Raw genomic sequence first — 13,600 nt, forward strand, 5'->3', positions numbered from 1 at the left:
ATATATAGATAGATAGATAGATAGATAGATAGATAGATAGATAGATAGATACATATGATAGAATTTAACAAAATAACATTTGGCTATGAAAATTAATGTTTTGCAAATTAAGAAGTTTAAAAACCTTTTTCTCCCTCTGGACACATTTTTATTTATTTTCTTCTTATGCTGCTTCAAAATTCAGGAGGAAAGGATGGTGGCAAACCTTGGACCACTGCATTATTGTTCATAGAGGTGAATGGGATATACAGGGCCTTAGTGACATAACTATTGATTTGATCTCCTGAAGAGTGTTGTTATTAAGCTTTCAGGTTCTGTTCTCTGCTGCAGTTCAGAAACATTTATGCTCAATGTTTATGATCTTCTGTCTAATCTTGTTATAAGAGATGACTGTGGAAGCAGAGAGAATAAAGAAATTTTGAGACACCAGAATTTGCTGGCATTAAATAAGGGGTTGAGGATATGATGAAAAACTAGAAAGGTGAAATTGGGATCAGAAAAAAAGGCCAGACTTACTGGTCCAAATAGTATTTTTACTTTCTAAAGGTTCTCATAAAATAAATATGGACTCTTATAATATAACCTTCAATTTCAAATAAAACTGCTTTTTTTATGAAGCAATTATAGGCTTTGATTCAGCTTGAGAAGAATATGAAATCAAGAGGCTTGGAGTGATAGTCTAAAGATGGAAGGTATTATTTCCAAGCAAAGCAAAGTTAAATAATTAGCATTGTTCTTTGTCATAAATTTAAAAATAGGTTAAAACATAGACTAGTTTGAAATGATTATTTTTAATAAATTAATATAACCAAATTTTAACTTGAATTTTTGTTCCTGTTTTACTCTTTTGAAAGCTTGAAAGCTATAAATCATATTTATATGTGGGCATACTCATTTTTAAAAATCTTTTCTTAACACATATATTTTTAAGAGGGGATAAAATTGTTCAAAATTTCTATTCTCTTTCCAAACATGACATACCATGACACCCACTGAAATTGATACCTTTCTTGTGAATATTGTCCAGAATCTTAGTCTATCTTTTAAAGAAACCAGATTAATAGGCTTATAAAGTCAACACATAGATACACCAAGATATATTAACTGTGTTTATATTTCTTATTTTTTTATCATTATCTCCTTTCTTCTGGTTTCAGTATTCCATTTGTTAAAGTGTATCCTTTGGTAGATCTTTTGGCAAGGTTCTATAAGTGTTTAAGCTCTTTATTTTGTAGATATATAAAAATATATTTATTTTTCCCTCCTTCTTCAATGGCTATGTATTCGGATGTAGAATACTAGGTGACTATTATTTTTCTCAACACTCTAAAAATATCATTTCTCTGACCAAAAGAATCTAGTGTTGCTAATGTTCTTCTGGCGGTCTCATGTAATTACTTGGGAGATTATCTATAGGTTCCATATGTTTGGTATTGAGTTACATTGTGATATAAGTGGCACAGATTTGTTTTTTCCCTGCTTTCCATTCTGTGTCTTTAACCTGACAAAGAGAGAGTATGTGTGTGTTGTTATGTTCTTCTGTTTTCTATTTCTAGAATACTTATTAGATATTTGTTGGAGACTTTTAATATTATCCTCTGTGTCTCTGATTTATTTTGAATATTTCAACATCACTAATTTCCACATTATGAATTTTCACTTTGACTATACATAGATAACAGTTTACCTCATGTGTTGAGCTGTTTTATCTTCTCTGGTTTTTGTTACTCATTTTTTTTTCATTTGTCATTGTTTTATTTCTGCCTAGTTTGTTTCATAATTTATTTTTCTTTTTTAGGGAGGTTATCTTATTCTTTATAGATCTTAAAGTCACATTCAAATTAATTTAGAAAGAAATTGGGTCTAAATTAGTCTCCTGGGTTATGTCAGCATCATGGTGAGTGAATCAACCCCTTTGTCTCTTTCCTTTAAATTACAACCATAGGGAATCCATAGCCTAATATTGGATCCTCTTTAGAGCACATCAGGATGCCTGAGAGATCCATACATCTGTACATCTGAAGGTGGGTGGATGGGACCTCATGGAGATAGTGGGCCCAGAGGAGCAGTGTCAATGGAGCCCATGATCAGAGGCACCAGGTACTGTGGTGGCATCAGTGGCAAAGGGCTTCAGGAACTGTGGCAGCATTGATTACTCAGCAGTGGCAGCTGTGCCTGTAACTTGAGGCTCCAGGAACTGTGGGGGTCCCCAAAATTGGGGCTCCAGGAACAGCAGCAATATCAATGACCCCATAATACCAACAGTAGCAAGGCACCAGCAACCTAGGAGGCACAAGCAGTGACAAGGGCACTGGCAATGCCACTGGTAATGGCAGTGAAGATTGTGATCTAACTAACAGAGAATTCAGAATAGTTGTCATGAAGAAATTCAGCAAGCTACAAGAAAATTTAGAAAGACAGTTCAGTGAGCTCAGGAACAAAATTAAAGAACAGAAGAAGTACTATACCAAAGAGACTGAAACTCTAAAAAAGAACCAAATAGAAATTCTGGAGCTGAAGAACTTCATTGAGACAAAGAATGATTTAAAAAGCTGTAGAAGTGGAGCAGACCATATGGAAGAATGAATTAGTGAGCCTGAAGATAGAAATCTAGAAATGATTCAAGTGCAAGCGAAGCCAGAGCTAAGATATAAAAAAAAGTAGAAACTCTACAAGAATAATTTAACTTCATTAGGAGAAGCCATTTAAAATAGTGGGCTTCCCAAAAGATGGAGAGAGGGAAATGGGAGCAGAGAGCTTACTTAAAGAAATAATAGCTGAGAACTTCCCAAATCTGGGAAAGAACTGGATATACAAATCCATGAAGCTAGAAAAACACCTGTTTATCTCAACCCAAAAAGCCCTTCTCTAAGACATATTATATTATATTAAAATTGTCAAAAGTCAATGGTAAGGAAATAATTTTAAAAGCAGGCAGGGGAAAAAAACACAGTAACCTACAAAAGTAAACTTAATTAGACCATCAGCATATTTCTCAGCAGAAACTATAAGCTAGGAGATAGTGGGATGATGTCAAAATATTGAAAGACTTAAAAAAAAAAAAGACACCCACCAAGAATAGACTATCCATCAAGGTAATGTGATAAATGGTTTCAGAAATTTGAAAACTACTTCAGAATAGGGTGTTAAAGCTTAAATTTAGTATAAAGTTTAAAGGGAAAAAAGACACTAAAAATAACTGTAGCTACTGAAATTTGGTAAGAAGCACACAACATAAAAAGGAAACAATTTGTGACAACAAAAACATAATAGGGAAGGAAAAAAAAGGATGAATCTGTATAGTCAAATAAAGAATACACACTATGAGTGGAAAAAGGACTAAATGTTTTATACAAACCACATGGTAACCACAAAACAAGAATCTAGAGCAGAGACATAAAACAAAAAAGAGGAAAGTGAGAAAAATAATATATAAACCACCAAACTAAACTAGCTGACAGAAACAGAAGGGGAAGGAAATAATGAAGATATAAAACAAGCAAAAAACAAAAGCTGAAATGGGGTAGTAAGCTCTCATATATCAATAATTACTCTAAATGTAAATGGTATGAATTCATCAATGAAAAGACACAGTTGCTGGATGGATTAAAAAACAAAACAAAACAAAAACATGCTTCCTGTAGAAGATTCATCACAGCTCTAAAGACAAACATAGACTCAAAGTAAAGGGTAAAACATTATCTAAGTAAACAGTAGCCAAAAGAAAGCAGGTAAAGCCATCTTTATATCAGACGAAACAGACTTCATGCCAAAAAAAATGTAATGAAGAGACAGTTGGACACTATGTAGTGATAAAGGGTACAATCCATCAAGAAGACATACATTTATCAATATTTATGTACCCACCATAGCAACAAAATCTATGAAGCAACTATTAACAGATCTAAAGGAAGAAATTGACAGCAACACAATAATAGTAAGGGACTTGAACACCCCACTTACATCAATGGATAGATCAGAGAGAAAGTCAACAAGGAGACAGATGCCTTAAATTACATATTAAACTACATGAACCTAATGGATATATGCAGAAGATTTCACCCAAAAGCTACAGAATACACAATATTTTCAAGTACATATGGAACATTCTCAGGGTTAGATTCTATGTTGGTACACAATACAAGTCTCAATAAATTTAACAAGATTGAAATCATATCAAGCAACTTTTCCAACCACAACAGTATGAAACTAGAAATCAACTATAAGAAGAATATTGGAAAATTCAGACATGTGGAGATTAAACAACATGCTGATGAACAACTATTTGTACAACAAGGAAATCAAGGAAGAAATAAAAAATACATGAAGACAAATGAAAATGGAAACACAACATATCTATATCTATGGGACACATCAAAAGCAGTACTAAGAAGGAAGTTTATAGTAGCAATCAGGCCTACCTCAAGAAACAAGAAAAATCTCTAATAAACAATCTTACCTTACAATTAGGGTAATTAGAAAAATAAAAATAAGCAAAGCCCAAAGTCACTAGAAGGAAGGAAAGAAAAAAAAATCAGGCCAGAAATAAATGAAATAGAGACTAAAAAGACAATAGAAATGATCAATGAAACTGAGAGCTAGTTCTTTGAAAGAGAAACAAAATTGACAAACCTTTAGCTAGTCTAAGAGAAAAAGAGAGATGGCACAAATAACAAAAATCAGAAAAGAAAGAGAAGTTACACAGAAATGCAAAGTATCGTAAGAGACTACTATAAACAGCTATACACTCATCAATAGATTAGAAAAGCTAGAGGAAATGGATAAATTCTTAGTATCATACAACCTTCTAAGACTGAATCATGAAGAAATAGAAAATCTGAACACACTGATCACTAATAAGGAGATTGAAATAGTAATTAAAAACCTCCCAAAACAAAAGTCCAGGACCAGATGGTTCAATGGTGAATGCTACCAAATATTAAAAAATTTAACACCTATCCTCAAAATCTTTGCAAAAAATGAATAGGAAGGATGCTTTCTAATTCATTTTATGAGGTCAACATTACCCTGATACCAAAACTAGACAAGAACAACACTCACACACAAAAAATTACAGACTAATATCTCCAATGAACATCAATACAGGAATTTGCAACAAAATATTAACAAATTGCATTAAAAAATGCATTAAAAGGATTATAAACCATCAAGTTTGGGTTTATTCCAAGGACACAAAGATGGTTCATTATCTACAAATCATTAAAAGGATTATAAACCATCAAGTTGGGTTTATTCCAGGGACACAAAGATGGTTCATTATCTACAAATCAATCAGTGTGATACTCCAAATTAACAAAATAAAGGATAAAAATTAGGTGGTCACCTCAACAGATGCAGAAAAAACATTTGACAATATTCAATATTCATTTATGATAAAAGGCTCTCGATGAAATGGGTATGGAAGGAAAGTACCTCAACATAATATTGCCATATATGACAAACCCACAGCTAATATCAGATGCAATGGTGAAAAGCTGAAATTTTTTCTCTAATATCAGGAACAAAAGAAGATGCCTACCACCACCACTATTTAACAGAATGGGGAGTCCTAACTAGAGAAATCAGGTAAGAAATACAAATAAAATGTACCCAAATTGGGAAGGAAGGTGTAAAACTGTCATTGTTTGCAGGTTACATAATTTCATACATAGAAAACTTCAAATACCCCCCAACAAAAACTGTTAAAAATAATAAGTACAATAAAGTTGCAGGGTATAAACAATATACAAAAATCTGTTGTGTTTATATAAACTAAATTGAAACATCAGAAGGAGAAATTAAGAACATCCCATTTACAATTGCAACAAAAAGAATAATATACATAGAAGTATATTTAACCAAGAAAGTGAAAGATCTGTACCCTGAAAATTATAAGACATTATTGAAAGAAATTGAAGAAGACACAAAAAATTGCAAAGATATTCCAAGTTCATGGATTGAAAAAAATTAACACAAAGTAATCTACACATTCAATTCAATCCCTATCAAAATTATGATGACATTTTTCACAGATATAGAAAAAAAATTCAAAATTTGTATGACTTTACAAAGACCTTGAATAGCCAAAGCAACACAGAGGAAAAAAAAAAAAAGCTGGAGGTATCACAATCCCTGATTTCAAAATATACCACAAAACTATAGTAACCAAAATAGTATGGTATCAGCATAAAAACAGACACACGGATCAATGAAACAGAATCAAGAGCCCAGGAATACACCCACACTTACATGGACAGCTAATTTATGACAGAGGAGCCGAGAACACACAGTGGAAAAAGGAAAGTCTTTTCAATAAGTCATGTTTAGAAATTGGACAACTGCCTCATGCCAAAAAAAAAAATGATCCTAGACCACTATTTTACATCATACACAAAAATGAACTGAAAACCAATTAAAGACTTGAATGTTAGACCTGAAGTCATAAAATACATGGAAGAAAACATATAGGCAGTAAGCTCCTTGACATCAGTCTTAAGTGATGATTTTTTTTGGACTCTAGGGGCAAGGAAACAAAAGCAAAAATAACAAATGTGTCTACATCAAGCTAAAAAGCTCTGCACAGTAAAGAAACCCATCAATGAAACAAAAAGGCAACCAATGACACCAAAAAAAAAATCCCAATTAAAAAATGGGCAGAGAAACTGAATAGACATTTTTCCAAAGAATACGTACAGATGGCCAACAGGCAAATTAAAAGATATTCAACACTCAGTTTTTCCTCTGTGTCTCTGAGACTACTTCTGTTTACATTTCTCATTTATTCAGTTTTTTATAATCCATGTATAAGTGAGAGCATATGGTATTTGTCTTTCTCAGAGAAAAAACAGGGTTGCTAGTTGGGAGGGAGTGGGGATGAAGGAGAAGGGGAAGGGACGAGACAATACAAATTGGTAACTACAATATGGCCTCAGGGATAGAAAAGACAGCCTGGGAATATAATCAATAATGTTGTAAATATTTTTTAGGGGGCCAGATGGACTCATGTCTTGTTAGGGAGACCACTTCATAGTCGGTGTAGAGGCCTGACCACCGCACTGTATTTCTGAAGCTGATGTTGAATAACATTGTATGCCAACTATAATTATATATACATATAGTCATGGGATGTGGAGTAGAGAGTGGGAATCGAGTCAATGGAATTGTAATAAGTATGATATCAGGGGTGGGAGGGCAGTAGATGGGGGAGGGGGGTTGTTTCTGTGTGAAGGGTGAAAAGGATAATTATCGCATTGTTCTGTACACCTGAAACTAACAAATTAAAAAAAATAAATTACATAACTATCTAACCACTATAGTGTACACATAAAACTAATATAAAATAATATTGAATATCAACTGTAAATGAAAATAATAAATAACTTTTAAAAATTGTAAAAAAAATATTCAACATCACTAATTATTAGGGAAATGCAAACCCAAACCACAATGAGATATACCTCATACCTCTCAGAGTGGCTAGTATCCAAAAGACAAGAAACAAATCTTGGAGAGGTGTGGAGAAAGGGAATCCTTGTGTACTCTTCATAGGAATGTAAATTGGTGCAGCCATAATGGAAAACAGTATGGAGATTTCCCAGAAAATTAAGAATAGAATTACCATATGATCCAGGCATTTCACTTCTGGGTATTTATCCAAATAATACAAAAACACTATTTCAAAAGAATATATGCACCCCTACGTTCATTGCAGAATTGCTTACAATAGCCAAGATATGGAAACAACCTAACCTAAGTGTCCATGGACAGATGAATGAGTAAAAGAAGATGTGGTATATACACATATACATACAGTATGTATGTATAAAAAGCCATAAAAAAAGGTGAGATCCTGTCGTTTGCAACCACATGGATGGAACTTGAGGGTATTCTGCTAAGTGAAATGTCACATGGAAAAATAATGAATACTGTATGATTTCACTCATTGTGGAATATAAAACAAAAACAAAACAAATGAAAAAACAAAAGAACAATGACATAAAAAATCATAGAAGCAGACAACAGATTGTTAGTTACCAGAGAAAGGGGGGTAGAGGGAGAGCAAAATGGGGAAAGGGGGTCAATTGTATGGTGATGGATGGAAACTAGACTTTTGGTGGTGAGCATGATGTAGTAAATACAGATATTGAATTATAATTGCACACCTGAAATTTATATATGTTGTAAACCAATGTTATCTTAATAAAACAAAAAATAAATTGATCTACTGATCTTTATGTATTGACTATATTTGTAAGCATTAGTATTGATCATGTACTTTGGAATTATACTTGTAGGCTGACTTGTTTTCTGTTTCTTTGTCTTTTTTTTTTTTAATTTGGGAATTTTGTAGTTGCATTAATCCTGCACTTGTAGACAAAATTTAAAATCCCTAATAAGTTTATCAAAAAATTCATTTTAGCATTCCTGGATGACAGGATTCCAGGAATTCAGAGATCCAGACTGCTTGCATTTAGTAAACCAACCATCTCTTAGAGACTTGTAGTTTTCTGTGTCCAGCTGAGAGATTGCAAAAGGAGTTGGGGAAGGCAGATATGGTTTTTAACCAACCCAGATCTGAAGAGACATAGTAATTTTCTTTCACACGCCAGCAGAGAAAACTAGTTGTATGACCACACCTATCTGCAAATGGTGGCGGATTGTTCTTATATGTTCTTGCTGGCTCAGTAGTCACTTTCCAGCTACAATTCTCTGTCCTTGAAGAGGAAGCCCAAATTTTTGTACGTACTTGGTTGTTTATGCAGTCAGTGGTCTGCCACTTTACGTACAAAACATACCATACATGGTCGTCCTCATATATCGGATAAGAGAAATTTTTCTTCATCAGGTTCAACTATGTCTTTTTGTCAGCTGGTGACCCAAAAACAAAGTGACAGGATATCTACTCCTAACTCAAAATATGTTTGAAACAATGGTAAAATCAACAGAAAACTCCCATTAAAATAAGAATCATGGGAACCATATGGCCATGAGTGCTCCATAAGCAGTGATGGACAGGCATTGTGAAAACCTCAGCAGATTTGGACACTGATTCAGTGGGACATTCTTATCCATTGTTCTCAATGGCCTCTGGCTCCGCTGTCTGTGAACGTCTTTTATTACTCTTGAGTTTCTGAAATAGTTATTGGTGGCTGAACAGCTTTCATACTTGTTTCATGCTCATCTATTTGAGGGGCTTAAGGATCTTTCATAGCTATAGGCTCTTTTATACCAGACTCATGATTTGTTGGCAATGAGATTTCCTAAAATTCACAGTAGCTTTTAATCTTTTTTTTTTTTTCATTTCCACGTGCCAGAAATTACACATGAAAGTCTACATCCAAAGTTCTTTCTTTGGCACAATTTCCAAGTGTGTTTTATTTATTAACTTATCTACTTGCCTCTGTATTCACATACCTTCCTCAACTTAATGGCAACTAAGTTGATGTCATTTTAAATAATAGGGTTTGAAACGTCTTGGACATAGGTCTGAGTCTCTTTGTTTAAGTAGGATGACTTTATCTTTAGTGCTCAAGATTGTTTGTTTGTTTGTTTGTTTTAGTTTGTCTCTGTTTTATGGTGAAGAAATCATCTTTTCCAATCCTGAAAACACTAAAGTTCTATATTCCCTTATTCCTTTTTTCTTTAACTTTCAACCCAGCCAGTTATTGCCTGAGCTTATCAGTTTCTGGAAATATGTTGTTGAATGCATCAACTAGCAGTCAATACACAGAAATCAGTACTTGACCTGCCTTGCAAGTTATAGCAGATAATATTGGGTTGTCGGAAAAGTCATGATGTATTTTTTCTATGTTTTTCATTGTAAAAATGTGTCATGACTTTTCCAACAACCCAATACTTTACCAAGAGTGATACTACTGTATAATATCGGTTTTCATCAGTCCAGTCTCCTGTTGCAGTTGTATAGGTTACCTGCTCCCTGACTGTTAAGCTAATGCCACATAATTTAGATTTTTGTTTTGGGTATATCCCAATTGATGGGGAATTTACTATAAATATATAAATAAATATATATTTGAGATAGGATGATAATTTAAAAGCTGAGAAGGTAAAATTTGAAATTTTAGAGCCTTAACATGTTGAAGTTCATTTTTCATTTACATTACAGTCCAAAATATTCCTGGTTGTTGAGGTCTTTCCTTCATACAGAAAATAAAATAATTAATTATACCTTTTGTATCTGTAGCTCCACTCTCACCTATGGCCTTGTAGTCATCTGTATCTAATGAGTGGAAAGAGGAGACCATGTAGAGTGCACACCTTAAAAGCCTTGGCATAGAAGTGACATATAAATTTTACCCATAATCAGCACATGTGTAAAAATTATTTAATCCATAGAATAAAAGCTTTTTAGTTTAAACTTTAAGCTATGTCTAATACAAATATTCCAGATATTTTTTATCAACAAATAAGCAGTAAGCTATGTATCGGTGTTCCATCAAAGCAGACATAAACTGAACTAATAATGCTAAATTAAATATTCAAAGAAAAGTTATTTCCATATATTCAAACCCTATTTTCTTTTCATAGAAATAAATAGGAATCAACTACAGTAATACCTCAGTTTGCGAGCATAATTCGTACTGGAAACAAACTACTCATATTGCAGGATCGCTTGTTTACCAAGTTAAAATGTATTATTAGGTTGGTGCAAAAGTAATAGTGGTTTTTGCCATTACGAGTAACAGACCTAATAAAAATGTTTGCTCATCTTGCAGAACACTCGCAAACCAAGTTACTCGCAATCCAAGGTTTTACTGTATTTTGAAAAAGGTTTGATTGTGTAGCATCCACAGATAGCAAAAGAAAACTTTCAAGATAAACCTTGTACTTGGATAGGATATGTTGGGTTGTCGGAAACGTCATGATGCATTTTTGCAAAGAAAAACATAGAAAAAGTACGTCATGACGTTTCCGACAACCCAATAGTACATTGAAGATAAAATGTCAAAACTTTATGAGAGAAGGAAATGATCTCACTTTTTATGTAAATACAATAATAAAATATTGTATTTAATATTTATGTACATAATTCATATTAAACCATATTCCAAGTATTATAACAACTATAAATAGTAAAATTATGATATCACATATCTTAAAAGTTGGGAATAATTTTTCATTACAAGGTTTTCATTATATATCCACAGCCAGCATCGGAACTACAGATGTATGATTGAGTGTGTATTCCCTTATGAACAAAAATGTAATAATTTTCATTTTTACGATTTCACATAAGCCCTAGAGAATGATATTTCAAAGGACAACATAGTTCTAAGGAAAATAGGCATCAAAAGAAAAACCAAAGGAAAGACTTGATACAGAGAAAGGAGTTAGGGAGACAGGGTTGAAGAATAGAGTTTTTGATATAAATATACTTAACGTGTTTATTTTGGTTTAAGATATCTTACTATCCTTTGTGAGAAAAACATTCTTGATTTTATGTCTAATAACAGTTATGATTACGTGGGAAGTCATGATAAACTCAACTACACATGATGATGATATTGGGGGACAGCCACGATATTTTTGAGTCCTTTGAGATAATGACTTATAGTAAGAATTAAAGAAATTACTGGTGTCCTCAGTTATGCAAATGGCCTTTTAAAAGTGTAGTTCCTTTTTTGTTCCAAAAAAATTGGAATTTTTTATCTTTTAGCATATATTAATATACATTGGAAAAATTTAATGTTATAAATAGTTCATCATTATGATTCTCTGTGAAAAATAAACTTTGATAACCAGTTACTATTTTCAAACTGAACTTAGGACAAATTCTCTGTTTTTAGAATGAGTTTCAACACAGTATTACTGAAACTGGTAGTCTCAGTTTTACAGGGATCTATAGAGTGGTGATAAATTTACAGGGATAGAGATTTCCAGTTACTCTGTACAAGGACTATCATCATGTAAAGAAGCATGTAGTACCAAAATTGATGGGAATTTTGGGAGCACAAAAAGCAAGCTCTGCTTTATCTTTAATAGTGGACGAGGTAAAAGCATAATTTATTTCCATTATTTGATAGTATCAAAAGTAGCTGCTATAAAATGTCATGAAAACCTCTTGAAAGATGCAAAACCTGTTTGTTGGACAGAGATAAACAACCGTTGTCTTAGATAGATTCTTTAAATAGGATCACTGTATTTTTTTTAAATGACAAACATCCTTGTTTGTTTTATTTTTTTTCTAGTTTTGAAGGTAACATTCAGGATGTATTATTTTTCACCCTATCACAGTGAAAAATCCTGTATTTTTTATCTCTATTTTGACCAATGAAATATTTTCAATAAAATTAACTAAAAACATTAATTGGTAAAATTTTGAAATGGCAATAAATATGGATTATATGAGAGCTTCTCTAAGTATTCTCTGTTAATTTACTAATTGCATTATGTAAATGGCTATCTTCACATGTATTTATAGATAGCTAAATATGAACTATTTTGCCAAACATATGAAATACTATATTTAATTATGCATTTTTCAGAATTATCCTATAAATAAATAGCATACATTACTTAGATAAATGTTTCTATTCATGATGGTTGCTAATTTTTTTCAAAATTTCTCTATCATCTATTGAATTGAGCACAAAATTTCTCTATATACCTATTGATGAGAAGTTATAGTTCCTTTGATGACCCATTTTTAATTCAAAGTAAAGGTATTTGGTCTTCCTGGGTTATTACTTTAATGTTGAATTATGTGTCTTTCTTAAATTTGTTAAAAATTGACATGAGGTTATTCTATATAATGCAATGAATTACACATTGGTTTTGAGTGATGTAAAGAAGAGTAGAATAATTAGATATATGAGGTCCGATTAAAACATATGGTGAATGTTTAAATTTAAAAAAATATTACAGTAAAAGACACATAGCCATTAATCCCCCTCAAAATACTGCCCCTTGCTTCAAACACACTTCTCCCATCATTCTTGCCACTTTCTGAAGCAGTTCTGGAAGTCTTCTTTCATGAGTGTCTTTATTTGCACTGTCCTGGCTGCCTCAATGTCCTGAATCGATTCAAAACATTTACCTTTCATGGTCATTGTGACTTTGGGAAGAGCCAGAAGTCAGTTGGTGCCAGATCCAGTGATTAAGGTGGATGATGTTTTTATTTGACAGAAATTGCCATTGGAGAAGCGATGTGTGACATGGAGCCTTTTATATTGTGATCACAAAATACGATGAATACTGCTGCCTTATGCCATCCAACAAAAAGGCAGGGATCTTCAATACAGGATGTAGTAGATTGAACTTTAGTAACAGTGTATGACAGTTTCAACTTGTTCAGTGCAGTCAGTCAGGTGTGAGCTACGGTTGAGAGAAGGTATGTTTTAAAGTGTGCCGTAAATCATCCTCCATGATGACAATGCTCCATGTCACACATTGCTTCTGGTATACGGCAATTTTCTGTCAAATAAAAACATTGCAGTGTGTCCTCATCCACCTTATTCACCAGATCTGGCACCATACAATTTCTGGCTCTTCCCCAAAGTCAAAATGACGATGAAAGGTAAGCATTTTGAATGGATACAGGACATCGAGGCAGCCATGACAGTGCAACTAAAGACACTCA

At 32.9% G+C, this 13,600-nt stretch overlaps 1 protein-coding gene across 1 annotated transcript in view; it reads left to right on the plus strand.

Annotated features, from left to right (window-relative positions):
* LOC109376202 (ephrin type-A receptor 6-like) overlaps nucleotides 1-11,517 on the plus strand; it is a 174,314-nt gene extending 162,797 nt beyond the window's left edge. Inside the window, 2 exon segments of the mRNA XM_019632008.1 lie at nucleotides 5,520-5,586; nucleotides 11,421-11,517. Coding sequence (XP_019487553.1) covers nucleotides 5,520-5,586; nucleotides 11,421-11,517 — 164 coding nt within the window.
* Nucleotides 11,518-13,600: the final 2,083 nt, after the last annotated feature.

This window comes from Hipposideros armiger, unplaced genomic scaffold, assembly GCF_001890085.2.
Source record: "Hipposideros armiger isolate ML-2016 unplaced genomic scaffold, ASM189008v1 scaffold_1064, whole genome shotgun sequence".
Taxonomy (NCBI): Eukaryota; Metazoa; Chordata; class Mammalia; order Chiroptera; family Hipposideridae; genus Hipposideros; species Hipposideros armiger.